At 44.5% G+C, this 15,955-nt stretch overlaps 1 protein-coding gene across 2 annotated transcripts; it reads left to right on the top strand.

Moving 5' to 3' along the window:
• The first annotated feature begins 2,604 nt into the window (after positions 1 to 2,604).
• Positions 2,605 to 15,122, top strand: c8b (complement component 8, beta polypeptide). 2 transcript variants are annotated; one of them, XM_056292715.1, is made up of 12 exons: positions 2,610 to 2,974; positions 3,306 to 3,453; positions 4,844 to 4,991; positions 6,754 to 6,895; positions 8,245 to 8,377; positions 8,500 to 8,697; positions 9,447 to 9,687; positions 10,013 to 10,141; positions 10,316 to 10,479; positions 13,163 to 13,316; positions 14,397 to 14,468; positions 14,708 to 15,122. In XM_056292715.1, the coding sequence occupies exons 1-12, from the start codon at positions 2,892 to 2,894 to the stop codon at positions 14,860 to 14,862; spliced, it is 1,767 nt and encodes a 588-aa protein (XP_056148690.1). In that variant the 5' UTR covers positions 2,610 to 2,891; the 3' UTR covers positions 14,863 to 15,122. The 2 variants fall into 2 exon arrangements, 1 of the variants encoding a protein (XP_056148690.1); XR_008811332.1 differs by lacking the exons at positions 14,397 to 14,468; positions 14,708 to 15,122 and adding an exon at positions 12,647 to 12,751 and having other exon boundaries at positions 2,605 to 2,974; positions 13,163 to 13,290.
• The last annotated feature ends 833 nt before the right edge of the window (positions 15,123 to 15,955 follow it).

Here is a 15,955-nt window from a genome sequence, read left to right as displayed (position 1 = left end):
TGATAGCTGGGGTTTGTTTGGTTTGTCCCTCAGCTCAGATCTTTCATTCATCACCCTGTCTCCTTTTCCTTGTGGATCAGCGGGTTTGCTGCAGACTCGTCTGGTCTAACTGTCAGTACACCTCCTCCAAATGGAGGACAACTGCATTCAGAAATTGAAAAGCACCATATCGCCACCTGCTGGTCAGCCGCTGCACCCTTCACTCCACTGACAGCGATCTAATTTGCATATTCTTGTTATTTTTTTCATAGGGATGGAACCTTTAAAGGCCTAAATAGAAGCTCATCGGGAAGAGGAGACAACAGTAAACTCGTGACAGAAGGAGATGAGCGACTATGGACAACTGCATCTCCCACAGCTGAATTACGCAGACATATTTTGTATTGCCAACCATGAAAGCGAATACCGGCGGTTTAATTTATAAGATGGCTATCCTAAAATCTGCCCCCTGCAGAGGCCACAGACTCCTCGGAATGACTGCCGGACTTTGCCTCCACTCTCCAATCAGATAACCTTTCAGCCAGGAAGTGACCTTTGATCTTTGACCCACACACAGAACAAGAGGATATTACTTCCTATTTTTATGGATTACTGGGTATATATATATATATATATATATATATATATATATATATATATATATATATACACATCTGTGAGGACAAATTACAGGCAACCGTGAAATGGATGATGCAAATTATTTTTAGAGACTTTCAAGAGAAGCAGCATTTCGTGTGGTTGACTTTCACTTTATTATGTGACACCCAACGGAGACCGTGCACAACAGATGGATTTGCCAAGCGTTCTCATAGTGTAGACCAACTGATGTGTCCATTTGCATGAAGACTTTGTATGTGGATCCAGCAGACTCAACTGTGAGCTGTTCTCTACAGCCTCCTCCTAGCTCGAACAGACCAGAACGACTTCTTTTTCTTCTTTTATAAGCTGTGAATTGAGTTGATGACCACGAGTCGTTAGACATAATAAAAATGGCTTCGAGGCATCGATATCGAGAAACAATTTTGCCAAACATCTATTTTGTAAATAAGACCTTCTAGACCCCTCACCTGAGCCTCTGTGCCATAAGATAGCTCTCCGCTTCTCAGACGCCAACTACCTGTGTTCCTCCTTAGCAATGCCTACCAGCACCTCCATCTTTGACATATGGATGTTTGTTCTGCTTTCGCTGCCAATTTTTATTTTCTAAAAACAAAGAAACAACAACTCTGTTTCTGTTGGTCAGTGACATTCGAACTGTGAATCTGTGTTACATAGTCATTCAAACCAGCGCCTGCTGTACTCGTCTCACTCGTTTATTGAAAAAAAAATTTTGTGGGGGGGGGGGCAACAAATCCACAGGCCATTTCTTTAGAGTCACGGTCATTTATAAAGGTAAATCTGCCCCACATGTTCTTGTTTCAAGATGTGCTAGCTTTCCAAATGGTGATTCGATCCTCCCTGATTCACTCACAATTTCCGTATTGATCCGCTCCTCACACGTCTGTTTGGCTTTCTGAGCAAATCAAGTGAGAAGGCCGTTCTGATATCATGCTACTCAACACACACGCATTCCTGGAGACTCTGGGGCCCATCTCTATGCCTTATCAGTCGTTGTTGATGTCTGGTCACCGTACTTCTTTTTCCGGTCATTGTATTCGGTAACAGGTCATTGTTGTAACAAAGCGTTTGGGCATATCTGTAGTTCTGCTCCGCCGGAATAATACGGTCAAAGATGGCAACTTTATATAAGATATAAATAGAGATATCACTATTAATGTCAAGACTTACAATGAAGATGGTAACCGTAACCCTGCTCATGTAAGAAAAATGCAAAATAATCCAAAATATTTTGTAAATTTTATTTATGAAATCAAGAATTGTCATGAAAAAGAGGAGAAAAAAAAGGACTTTTGTACATCTATTTCTTCCCCGGTCACTGTTACCCATCCCACTGTTCATTCACAAATAAAAAAAATCATGTGATACCACTTTTCCTCTCCCGGTTTTGATTCATTTATTTTCCTTTGTGTGTCCTTATCGTGTTTTGAAGTCAGGGCCGTGACCCAGCGACCGCCATCCGACAGAGGACGCCCGGTTCACACGGATTCTGGAAACATCCGTTCATCGGTGTCAGTGAAACTGGCCCTGTGCAGCTTTCCTCACATAAACTTGGTTATTGTGAAATCACATTTTATTTGCACTAAAGTGCAAAAATACCCACGCCCGTGTCTCTGGGAATAATATACTGTTCCTCTGATGACCAAATGTTCAGTATAAACAGAATGATGTGTCCTGTTGGATGCAATACCTTTTAAAAATGTCTTTAATTTGTTGCTGTCATGTCCTTTTGCACAGGCTGTGTTTGCTGTAATGGTGTGGATGCTGCTGAGTCACTCTGTGAAATCCAGTGTAGTTGTTGAAGACCAAAGGTCACGAGTGAACAAACATTTCTGGAGCGGTCCGGCCACCCAAGCGTGTTACGGGAATTTGTGCTTTTTTTTTTTGCAAAGCATTGGGAAATGTTATGTTTATTCTGCGGCCTCCGCTTAACAACGAGCACTAAATTTTCTTCCCGTTTCGGATTCGCTGCTTAACAGCCAACATCTGACAGTTTCTCAGCAACTTCCCAAAGGCTTTTTACAAAGAGCGGCTGCTTGTGAACTTCACCTCTCACCTCGAGGTCCGGTCGTGAGGTTCTAGCTGCCAATACAGCGTTTGAGTTTTGGCCCTGGACCCTTTGATTAGGCTTGACCTCCTGTCCAAGCCTGAGACTGTGAGTGGAGCAGAGATCTGTTGCCAGGTCAGTATTGACTGCTATCTGTTTACATACAGAGTGGAGCAGTGAAGGGCCTTGCTGTCTCCGTGTCCCCTGTCAGTCATAAAACACCACCATGCCCACTGCAGTAACACAGAAGACTGTACTCAGTATGCACCGCTGTCTCCTCCACGTCCCTCTGGTTCTGGTGCTGCTAAGGTAGGAGTGTTACTTGACAATTGTGAAGTGTAAAAGGATCAAAACTGCTGTTGATGGATGTTTTTCGAACCTGATCGATCATATTATTTTTTTCTGTTTCGTTTCCCGTTGCAATCTATTGATGTTCATTATAATTTGTGTTATGTTTTGTTTTTGTTTTTTGCATGATTGATTTCATGCACTCATAATATGCTTTTTTCAGTACCTCCATTAAGATCTTCGGACCCTTCTGTAAACATCAATATAAATTCAGACCAAGATACTTTGAGAAATTTATATACATTATAGGGGGTGCTGTTGTTGGAGTTTTTTGTTTTGTTTTTGTTCCAAGTTACGGTGAGGTGGCAACAGCCAGCAGTGAGGAGCCTGGTGTCCGTGAAGCCCGTTCGGTTGGTAATGAAGCCATAGTTCATCCGGTGGACTGTGCCCTGTCTGAATGGAGCTCATGGACAAGCTGTGATGTCTGTCAGAAGAAGAGGGTGAGCAGATGAGCACAATGGTTGTAGCGACATATGGATATCAATGACAATGTAGGGCCCACATCAACTGGCTAATAAGCATGCACAACTACCACCACCACCACCACTGAGCAACAATGCAGCAGCGGTGCATCACAGCCATCTAAATCTATACCTCCCTATAACTCTACACACAAAGACTGTAGCCAGGCATTCAAACTGGTTGACCCTTGTAGCATGCATCTCAGCAAGGTAAAGAACTCCACCGATCCGTCTATTCTACTCTGCGGAGGTACTCTGCAGCCTAGAATCTAGTTTGAAGTGAGGGAGATAAAACTAACCTTGGTGTGACAAAGTGAAAAACTCCTATTAATTGTCATTATGGTGACTGTAATTCCATCAACTGGATTTCACCCCGTAAAAGTGCAGCGAGTGACACATTTACCAGGCAGTGGCTAATCTCTCTCTCTCTCTCTCTCTCTCTCTCTCTCTCTCTCTCTCTCTCTCTCTCTCTCTCTCTCTCTCTCTCTCTCTCTCTCACTTTCTCTAACAATAGCAGAAATGGTAATGATAACAATAATCAATGCTTTTCAAGCACACAGCACAAACTGCTTCACACAAAATAGCAAATCAACAAAGGAAGAATAGAATAAAATAGAAATAAGTATAACATAAAAGCTATAAGTGGGCATCCGAGTAGCATAGAGGTTTATTCCATTGCCTACCAACACGAGGATCGCCGGTTCGAATCCTTGTGTCACCTATTGTTTTGTCGGGCATCCCTACAGACACAGTTGGCCGTGTCTGCAGGTGGGAAGCCGGATGTGGGTATGTGTCTTGGTTGCCGCACTAGCGCCTCCTCTGGTCAGTCGGTCGGGGGGCCTGTTCAGGACTGGGGGGGGAATAGCGTGATCCTCCCATGCGCTACGTCCCCCTGGTGAAACTCCTCACTGTCAGGTGAAAAGAACTAGTTGGCGACTCCACATGTATTGGAGGAGGCATGTGGTAGTCTGCAGCCCTCCCCGGATCAGCAGAGGGGGTGCAACAGCGACTAGGATGGCTCAGAAGACTGGGGTAATTGGAAGGGTACAATTAGGGAGAAAAGGGGAGAACCCCCCCCAAAAAAAACAAACAAAAAAACTAACAAAAAACAGCTATAAGTACTTGAAAATAGGATGCATATATACGTATATCAACATAATAAAGCAATTAAAGAGCTAAATACTTTCTGATTACAGATTGTCACAATTAAGCTGGTCAAACTGTGTTTTCAGACCTGATTTAAAAGAAAAGACTGACTAGAATGACATGCAGTGGAAGGCTGTTTCAGACCCAGTCACTTATTCTCCCCGTATGTCTGTCCATCCCGCCCACCCTTTCCTGTTTCTCCTCTCTCTCCCCCCTGCTCCAGTATCGCTATGCTAAGCTCACCCGCCCGTCTCAGTTTGGAGGGGAGGTGTGCAACTTTCACGGCAGGGAGGAGGAGCCGTGCACTCTCCCGGCCCGTTACACCTGCAGCAACAATGTCCCCCTGTGTGAGGGCTTCCTCTGTACCACAGGTACCCTTCATAATCCAGACCAACACACTCCTCCAGATAATCTGCTCTCCTACACTACACTGTCATCAAACAAGTCGCTTGATCTGCTTGAATACGACTTGTTCTCGAGGGGGTCATGGAAAACAAGATTTGTCCAGTGTTGGGGTGGATTTTGCTGTCAGCGAAGGGTACCGAATTTCATGCTTTCACAGCACTTAGATAACATCTCTGCATCACCAGTTTTTTCATGTGACTAAATAGCAGCATTTGAACGAGCCACTCAGAATTCCCCCTCACGGTGATGCCACACCAGGAACCATCAACCTAGCTTTTCATAAGGCCGCTGCATAAGGCCTGCTGAGGGCAAAGTAGCCTCTGGCTGAGCAGCCATTGCTTCTGTCAAGGGAGGGGCCAGGGCAAGTAATACAGCCAGCCAATCAGAGTAACATGAATGAGCTCATGAATAATTATATTATTACGTTAATGACCCCCCCCCCCAGACGGTCTGTTTTATCAGAGGTGGGGACTTTTGGTGAAACCAAAAAATCTTTGGTGAAAAAAATGTCACCGGTTAGTTTCATAGACATACAGTAGTTATAGCTTTATTTTTTTCAATTTTAAAGTAGACACCCCACCCCCCACCACTTAAGCAATTGTGTTCAGGACCTTGTGGTTACTGGCCGCTATGCTATGCTACCATCCCTGTTCCTCCTTGAGATGTGAAATGTTGGAAGTCCGGGAGAGATGGAAGGAGTCTCATCCAATCCTTCCAGGTTTGGTCTCCTTCATGAAACAACAGGCTTTTAATTCTGGCTATCAGGTATTATAACATACTGTACTTTCCTTAATGATGAGATGAGATGAGATGAGATGAGATGAGATGAGATGAGATGAGATGAGATGAGATGAGATGAGATGAGATGAGATGAGATGAGATGAGATGAGATATTTGATTTGGCAAAGGTTTAACACTGGATGCCCTTCCTGATGCAACCCTCCCCATTTATCTGGGCTTGGGACCGACACTAAACATGCACTGGCTTGTGCATCCCCAGTTAAACCAAAAAAAGATATCTGCAATTTGAAAATGAAACAACAACAATCATGCTGGCAAAATTAAAACAAATTTGTACACTTTCTGCTTGGCAAAATGGCTAAAATTTTACAGACTGGATCTGTTATGTTGTAAAGATACTGAACAATAAATCATGAATTTTTACGATGTCCTGGGGACGAACAATTACTAAAATGCCATGCATGCCTTACCTGTACCAGCAAGGACAAGTCACTGTATTACAACCAAGGGAGTTGATGTGTGGAATAACTGCAGTGATGAGCTGAAAACATGTGGTGCTTTATCTGAACTAAGAAGACTCTCCAGAAACAAAATATTGTCGCGTTATGAGATGGACCAGTGACCAGTTGTGTTTTTGGTTTTGTTTAAATGGGTTGATTTGTCTGAGTTGACTGAAATAGATATCACGGACACTGATGGCTATAAATTGAACTTTCAGTTTCTATTATCAATTATTATTTATTATCAGTGTATCCTGCAGTCATGAACAGTATAAGGGGGGTAGGACTAGAAAAGTTCTCAACTTCTTCTTACCCCTTTAAGCATGATCAGTATTATCTGAGTTGCTCATTTGTCGCTTTTATGTTGCCGAGGATTTGGGGTTTGTTTATTTGTTTTTATTGCTTGTGTAATGTTAACACTTTCAATAGAACTTGATTGATTGATCGATTGACTGACTGATTGATTGATTGATACTTCAAACACCAGGGCGCTGTATTCCCAGGACTCTGCAGTGTAATGGGGACGATGACTGTGGGGACATGTCTGATGAGCGGGGGTGCAAGAATGTCCATAAAGCCTGCAGGCAGGAAACAGAGGAGTACTGGGGGATTGAAAACCTTGCCAAAGGGTGAGTCGTATTGGGCCTTAACTGAGTTAATTTGACACACAATTCAATAGAAGACAGAGGTCTGATCTGCTTGGCATTTGTAACACAAGCAATAAAAGAAGGAATTTGATGGCCTGTCGGTCTATTCCACTGCCTACCAACACGGGGATCGCCTGTTCGAATCCCCGTGTTACCACCGGCTAGGTCAGGCATCCCTACAGAGACACAATTGGCCGTGTCTGCAAGTGGGAAGCCGGATGTGGGCATGTGTCCTAGTCGCTGCACTAGCGCCTCCTCTTGTCAGTCGGGGCGCCTGTTTGCGAGGGAGGAGGAACTGGGGGGGAATAGCGTGATCATCCCATGCGCTACATCCCCCTGGCGAAACTCCTCACTGTCGGGTGAAAGAAGCGGCTGACGACTCCACATGTATCGGAGGAAGAGTGGAGTAGTTGTACGATTGGGGAAAAAGGAGGGAAGGAAAAAAAATCCAAAAAGAAAAAGACGGAATTTGCTGTCATTGTAGTGTCAGTGGAAACGGATGATCCGCTGTGGCGACCCCTAACAGGAGCAACCGAAAGTAGTAGTAGTTGTAGTAGTAGTAGTAGTAATAGTAATACAATACATACGTTGATAACACTACTACTACTACTACTTTCGGCTGCTTCCATTAGGGGTCGCCACAGCGGATCATCCGTTTCCATCTCTTCCTGTCCTCTGCATCTCCCTCTGTCTCACTAGCCACCTACATGTCCTCTCTCACCACATCCATAAGCCTCCTCTTTGGCCTTCCTCTTTTCCTCTTCCCTGGCAGCTCCACATTCAGCATCCTTCTCCCAATATACCCAGCATCTCTCCTCCACACATGTCCAAGCCATCTCAATCTTGTCTCTCTTGCTTTGTCTCCAAACCGTCCAACCTGAGCTGTCCCTCTAATATACTCATTCCTAATCCTGTCTTTCTTCATCACTCCCAATGAAAATCTTGAGCATCTTCAACTCTGCCACCTCCACCTCCTCCTCCTCCTCCTGTCTTTTCGTCAGTGCCACTGTCTCCAAACCATATAACAGCTGGTCTCTCAACCATCTTGTAAACCCTCCCTTTAACTCTCGCTGGTACCCTTCTGTCACAAATCACTCCGGCACTCTTCTCCACCCACTCCACCCAGCCTGCACTCTCTTCTTCACCTCTCTCCTGCACTCCCCGTTACTTTGGACAGTTGACTCCAAGTATTTAAACTCATGCGCCTTCGTCACCTCTACTCTACTCCTTGCATCCTCACCATTTCTCCCTCTCATTCACGCATATGTATGAATTGCACCGTTGCTGCGATATGTTATTGGGGTCCTGATCTCTTCGCTTGCCCGTTTCAGAATCAACATCATGAACAGCAACCCCCAGGGAGTGGTGATTGATAACCGATATTACGCTGGCAGCTGCCTGCCCCATTACATCCAGGACGCCAGATTCAGGAAACCTTACAATCTGCAGCAGTACACCCTGCAGGTGAAACTTGGGCCAGCGGTGAACTTTGACCTATTTGGTGGTGACAGTTGAGTTTGGCGCATCCTACATGATACGCACCTCATGCAATTTTTTATTGAAACACTGATGTCTTTCGTCTACAGACAAAAGGCACGTATGATTTCACCCTGCGGGCTTTCCGGTCGTACTCCGACTACTTTGATTACTCCGAGAGGGAGCGCACCAGAAAAATCTCCATCTCCCTTGGCTTTGCCATCCCTGGTGTGGCCGAGTTTGGCTTCAACTACAACGAGAACAAATACTCCAAGTCCATCCAGAAGATCCGCCGTTTTTCTGGAAAGGTGAGATCTTTTTTTGTTTTGTTTCGTTTCTCGCAGTCTCCACGAAGGCTCAGCGAGATGGCTGTGAACCCGGCTGTCACAAAGCCACATCAAATTCTGTTCAGACTTGTGGGGTTACTTTAAATGCCAAACACATTCAGCAATAGTACAGAGAATATCGTTCTAAAGGTAATCCTGCTATAATGCTGCACGCAGTTGTAATAACCTGGTATTTGAACACGTGATTGTAGTGATGATAATGTAACCAGTTATTTTCTTGCCCGGTGCGGGATTCGATACGGGGTGTACTGCACCTCAAGGCGACGTCACTAACCGCTCGGCTAAAGGGTCAGTCCCGTTAACAAGGGACTAACGTGTCTTGTTAGTAGTTTACAATAATAACAGAAGTCTCACTTGCTCCCAAGGGAAAATAGACCATGCAGTATTGAGATTTGAATTGTATGTTATGCGGGCGTCCGGGCGGTGTGGCAGCCTATTCCGTTGCCTACCAACAGTGGGATTTGCCGGTTCGAATCCCCGGGTTACCTCCGGCTTGATCGGGCGTCCCCATACTGTCACAACGGGAGCAGCAAGAGCAGCGGCGGCTCGGGAGAGTGGGGCAATTGGCCGGATACAATCAGGGAGTAAAAGGGGGAAAAAATAATGTTATGTGGTTACATCTCTGTTTTCAATGCAATGTCCTACTCTAAGCTACTGAGCCAAAAGTGGTCAAGTGGGTCTCACCTGTCTCCCGCTGACCACCTTTCCAGGAAAATAGCTTCGTGCAGGCCACAGCTGAAATAGAGCTGGCCCAGTACATCCTCAAGTCAGAAGGACTGATGCTGCACCCTGAGTTCCTGCAGCGGCTGCACTCTCTGCCACAGTCCTACGTTTACGGGGAATACCGGCAGATCTACAGAGACTACGGCACCCATTACATTACAGAGGCTGCTCTCGGAGGACACTACGAGCACACCCTCATTTTGGACAAGGAGAGACTCGAAAAGACAGGTAAGAGCCTTAACTTAAACTCCTCTGTGGTGCTTCAAATGCTCCACACTGGATATTGTCAAGAGTTGCTGAGATGAACATTGGAGGCATTTCCCCGAACTCATAGAGGCCACGCTGAGTTGCAAAACAATTATAATGTTGATTGAGTGACCCACGGTATGTTAATTACCCTCAACTGGCGGAGGCTGGCGCTGACATGACGCACACCTTCCCCTGACCATTACAAAAGCACCAACATAGGATACAGCTGTGCAAACATGGTTTATGCAAAGCCCTATTCTGCAGAAGATACAACATTAATCTTTCTCCGTCTCTCTTTTTCTAGATTACAGTCTGGACGACTACAAGAACTGTGTGCAGGCAGGCCTCAAAGTAGGGGCCAACATAAAAGGAGTCTACGTGTCAGTCGGAGCAGAGGGTGGGCGCTGTGACGGCCTACTCAATGAAATGGGCGGTGAGATGTTACATTTTGTAAAATTCACTTTTGTAGTACTTCACCATTTCTGATCATTATATCTTATGGTGAATGGAAGATACCTTCCCCCAGCAGTGACGCTTTAAGGATCCTCCGCTCTCCCTCGCTCTCTTCCCTGTTAATGTGCCTGTCTCTCTCTGAATTGTTCTGCAGAGGATACGGTGCAAGGCAGCATGGTGGAGGACTTCGTTGCTATTGCGAAAGGCGGTGATAGCGAATCCGTCACCGCGCTGGTGGCCATGAAGCTTCCCACCCCACAGCTGATGAGGCTCTGGGGTGAAAGCGTGCGTTACAATCCCGACTTCATTCGCAGCACGGTGGGAGTCTCTCTCTTCCTTTTTTCTGTCTTTCTCCATCTCTTCGTTTGCTATGATCTTACAATTATGTTGCCTTAAACTTATATTATCTTGTGCGTCTGGGGTAGCGTAGTGGCCTATTCCGTTGCCTACCAATACGGGGATCGCCGCCGGTCCGAATCCCCGTGTTACCTCCGGCTTGATCGGGCGTCCCTACAGACACAATTGGGGGTGTCTGTGGGTGGCAAGTCGGATGTGGGTATGTGTCCTGCTCGCTGCACTAGCGCCTCCTCTGGTCGGTCGGGGCGCCTGTTTGGGGGAGAGGGGGAACTGGGGGGAATAGCGTGATCATCCCACGCTCTACACCCCCCTGGCGAAACTCCTCACTGTCAGGTGAAAAGCGGCTGGTGACTCCATATGTATCGGAGGAGGTAATGGCTGCAGCCTGCGGCAAGGCGGGGTTGGCCGTCCAGCCCTGCCCACATGTCCAGCCCCGCCCACAATAGATTGACGGACAGCGATTTATGCAGAAAATAATGTGCGTTTAACATAAGCCTAAGAGAGTTTCACGTTTTGTTCTGCAACACAAATTATGACGGTTAATATCGCGACGGTAAATTGTGAAGCTTTTATGTGCTTCAAACTTCTATTTATTGCCTGTGTGGATCAAAATTCATCAAAAAGTGGGTTGATTTGTGGAGATTATCTTGACGAACAAAACGTGTTAATATTATAAGCATTTGTTCGCTACAGAACCAATTTTCATAATTTATCCAAAATCCAAATTCATAATTTTAGTATCGGGGCTGGACCTGTGGGGTAAGATGCCAAAATCAAAAGCACGGTGAGTAATCGATGTGGGCTGGGGAACGAAGCACGGTAACGTAATGGATGTGGGCGGGGCTGGACGGTCTGGACGTCCAACTCCGTCTTCCCGCAGGCTGCAGCCGGTACTACTTGGAGTATCGGAGGAGGCATGCGGTAGTCTGCAGTCCTCCCCGGATCGGCAGAGGGGGTGGAGCAGCGACCGGGACGGCTCGGAAGAGTGGGGTAATTGACCAGATACAATTGGGGAGAAAAAAGGGGGGGTGAATCCCCTCCCCCCAAGAAAATAAAAAAAACGTGTATTATCTCTATCGCTCCTCTCAACCAAACTTTTTTGTGCTTTTGTTTCCTGCTTATCTTTTGCATGTCATGATCTCATCAGTGGGTAATCTCCCTCCTACTCTTTCATACCATTAATAATAATGTGATAGATCAGTCCTATGGTAACAGTTGTTAACCATGGTTGTGCTTGATGGAAAAACTTTAAAAAAAAACGACAAAAACTTATTTTGGCTTGCTTTGAGCACAGCAGAGGCTGGGTAGGGTTTGTGAACTTAAGTTAGTTAACTACTTCGTCTCCGCTGTGTTAGATGAGGGTGATTTCTACTACTATTCAATCTCCATATGCTCCCACTTGCATGTGTTACACAGAAACACAAAATAAATTACCATAATTATGCAGATGATTCACAACTGTACATAGCCCTATCTCCTGATGACCTAGCTCCCATACGTTCCCTAATTCAGTGTATTGACGATATTAATCTACAGATGTTGGATAACTTTTTACAACTGAACAAAGACAAGACAGAAATAGTTATTTTTGGTGCAAAGACTCAAAGACAGAGAACTGCAGCTCATCTCAGCTCTCTGTCTCTGGAGTGCAAAGGTGAAGCTAGAAATCTTGGTGTAATCATGGACAGCGATCTAAATTTTAAGAGCCACATCAGTCATCTCACAAGATCAGCCTTCTACCATCTTAAAATATTTCAAAACTAAGGGGCTTTCTATCAATATAAGACCGTGAGAAATGAATCCATGCTTTTATAACAAGTAGACTAGACTACTGCAGTGGACTATTCACCCGCCTCCCAAAATCAGTTGTGCACCAACTACAGTTAATTCCAAATGCGGCAGCGCGTGTTCTCACCAGAACTAAAAAGTATGAGCACATTACACCTGTTCTTACGGCTCTGCATTGGCTCCCCGTCAAAACTAGAATTGATTTTACAATTCTGTTAATTGTATACAAAGCGCTAAATGGCCTTACACCACGCTATATAAAAGATATGTTAATTCCCTATAAACCAGCAAGAACTCTCAGTTCCAATGGCAGTGGTCTTTTAACCATCCCTTATGCTAGGTCTCAAGCAGGGGAAGCTGCATTTTCTATTTACGCCCCAAGTAGATGGACCGCCCTGCCTGAGGACCTGAGAGAGGCCCCCACACCGGACACATTTAAAAGCAGGTTAAAAACCTTACTTTTCAAAACGGCCTACGGCTAAATTCAGTGTGTGTGTGTGTGTGTGTGTGTGTGTGTGTGTTTGTTTTATATATTTTGCTATTTTTATATATTCTGCTCTGTTGTTACTTTAAGTTAATCAGTATTTATGGCACTTTTATTTATTTTACTAATTCAGTTTTAAACTTTTCTGTACTTTTATAAAATTTGCCTGTACTTTTATTTATTTATTTTTTGTGGGGGGGTTATTATTTTATTGTGTGAAGCACTTTGTGTTACATTTGTTTGTCTGAAAAGTGCTATACAAATAAAATCTGACTGATTGATTGATGATTTCATCAAAATGGAATCAAACTCACAATAATTTGATCCTGTTTTTTTGTGTTTTTTTAATCAAATTTGCATATCTTCAATCAGACACGGCCGTTGTATGACCTGGTGAGTTCCAGAGACTTTGTCAATTACAGCAGCCTGAAGAGAAACCTGAAGCGAGCCCTGTCAGAGTACCTGGGGGAGGCCAGCTCCTGCCGCTGTGTTCCCTGCCATAACAACGGAGTGGCTGTCTTGAGAGGTACAGTAGAGTTGTTTTTTATTTATTTATCTATATCCCCCCCCCCTCCTTTTTCTCCCCAGTTGTATCCGGTCAATTACCCCACTCTTCCGAGCCGTCCCGGTCACTGTTCCACCCCCTCTGCCGGTCCGGGGAGGGCTGCACACTACCACATGCCTCCTCCGATACATGTGGAGTCGCCAGCCGCTCCTTTTCACCTGACAGTGAGGAGTTTCGCCAGGGGGACGTAGCGCGTGGGAGGATTACGCTGCCCCCCCCCCCCGAAAAGGCACCCCGACTGACCAGAGGAGGCGCTACTGCAGCGACCAGGACACATACCCACATCCGGCTTCCCACCTGCAGACACGGCCAACTGTGTAGGGACGCCCGACCAAGCCGTAGGTAACACGGGGTTTCAAACCGGCGATCCCCTGTGTTGGTAGGCAACGGAATAGACCGCCACGCCACACGGATGCCCACTCTTTTCTTCTCTCTCTCGCTCTCATTTTGACACTACTTCATTGTTATTCTTTTCTTTTCTTTTTTTTATGTTGAAAAAAACCATCATGGCATCTTACCCTAACCCATTTGGTGTCCAGTTTCCATCTTCTGTTTGAATAATCAGCAGACTATGCAAAACCATCACTACTCAGTTTCATAGCTATGAGATGCACCCTTCATTTGTACTGATGCCTTCAGCCAGCATGGAGCTGGAAATGAAAGCTGTCGCTCAGCAGCGGTGCATTATGGAGTATCTCAGTATATGTTCAGTAATTGTGGGAGCGGGCTCAGAAATTCTTACCAGGGTTATTCATTTACACAAAATACACATACTGCACAGTAAAAAGACATTAAATGTAATTTTATGCTGCACTTAGTATGTTAAGCATGGATAATATGCATTTTCTGTTGCAAATCTTGTTTCTGCAGGGTCTTATCCTTATTTGAGCAGCATATGTGGCTAGCTCAATGAAGCAAGATATACAGCACATTCAATCTAGTCAAGGATGTAACTTAATCTATACCATTTTCTTGACCCCGTTATCTGTAACTAGTAATGATTATGGTGATGATGATGATGGGCTAACTTTCCCTCATCAGGTACCAGGTGTGACTGTGTTTGTCCCAATGGTTATAGTGGAAGGGGCTGTGAAATCACCCAGAGAAGAAAGTGTAAGTATTGGAGAATCACAAAAATGAGATAACACAACCTACATGAAAACATTCGACCTAATCGCTTTGTTCGCTTTTTCATCCAGTGCCATTGTTTCTATTTCATTTTAGTTTATTTAACTCTGTTTCCCCATATAATTCTGTGTTTAGCCCTGCATTTTAATCAACATAGTTGATGTAACCGTCCAATTCTGTTGCACATTGTATTTGTGGACTAATGAGAGGTTTGTCCTTGCCAGCTATCTCCATTGATGGCAGTTGGAGTTGTTGGGGTGCATGGTCATCCTGCAGCAGCAGATCGAAGCACAGGAGTCGCCAGTGTAACAATCCTGTGCCCAGCAATGGAGGCATGGCGTGCAGAGGCCTGCAGCAGGAGTCTGCTGAATGCGTTTAAAATCTGTCTGGTGTTCATTTTGTCAGCCTGGACGTAAAGATGTCCAATAACTGGACTGAAAGTGGGAGACGTGTCTGTGATTTGTCTTAACTTCCCTGTGGGAGTTGACTGGAAAGTGGTTTATATCTGATGACATTTACACACAAGTAAACAAAAACCCGGGAAAAGGTATATGTACTGTTTGACTGCTGTTTCATTCATGATGGCAAAATGAGAGACTTGTCTTTTTCTACTCCGGAGCTTTAAAAGTAGACTTGACACTGCTCCTGGACACTGATCTGGATTCTCTTCAGGAGATCCGAATGTTAACTTTCACATATGAGGGGATCCCCCTACACCAGCTTACAAAGAAAACAGAAAGCCACTTTGTGTAAAGAAATACTGGCAGAGGAGTGACGCCCAAACAAACGCCAGAAATAAAACCTGCATTGAATACAAAGTCTTGGGATTTCATTTGTCCTGTCATATTTACTTTATTGTATTGTTGAGGCCACCAAATTTTGCATGTGGCTAGTTAAAGAGTACTTTGCATTGAAAAAAAAAACCTCATGGTGATGTTCTCTGTGGTCTCTGTTTTGAGGCTAGGTTGTTTTTTTTTTTACCCACAAAAAGTGTAAAGCCGCAACAAAATCGGTAATCAGATTTAACTTTCCATGTCTAAAAACGTTGAACACGGAATGATGAACATGCAGTGTCAATCCTTTACTTGCACATGATTAATATTGGGGTTTTTTATACCATTATCCAATACTATTCTCATGTGTCTCAAGAAATGATAGCCCTCATTAATATTCATAAGTTAACCTTTGAGTGACAAGCTCAAGCAAGTCTTGAAGGTAAGAGTGGGTGGGGCTTCATAAATTGATGATTTGATCTGATAGGCTGTATGTAAATTAATGAGTTTCAGAAGAAGGAAAAAAGATCAGCTGAAAGAAGCTGAACTATGGGAGCTATTCTGAGAAGAGAAAAACAAAACTGAATTCTACCTTTTATATTTACGTATATTTCATTTGAAACAACAACAAAAAAAAGACATGACAAATTGCACGATGATCAGAGTAATAAGCGATGTTAGAAAATGTTAGTGTTTCAA

The sequence above is a fragment of the Lampris incognitus genome, chromosome 14 (assembly GCF_029633865.1).
Source record: "Lampris incognitus isolate fLamInc1 chromosome 14, fLamInc1.hap2, whole genome shotgun sequence".
Classification (NCBI taxonomy): Eukaryota; Metazoa; Chordata; class Actinopteri; order Lampriformes; family Lampridae; genus Lampris; species Lampris incognitus.
Note: the sequence above shows the minus strand (reverse complement) of the source record. Positions and strands in the feature narration are given on the sequence as shown.

Bases quoted from the DNA above. Each gene is read 5' to 3' on its own strand.
- c8b (XM_056292715.1), top strand. From the start codon at position 2,892: ATGCCCACTGCAGTAACACAGAAGACTGTACTCAGTATGCACCGCTGT. The intron at 3,454-4,843 runs GTGAGCAGATGA...CCCCTGCTCCAG, and splicing joins ATGTCTGTCAGAAGAAGAGG to TATCGCTATGCTAAGCTCAC. The intron at 10,142-10,315 runs GTGAGATGTTAC...ATTGTTCTGCAG, and splicing joins CCTACTCAATGAAATGGGCG to AGGATACGGTGCAAGGCAGC.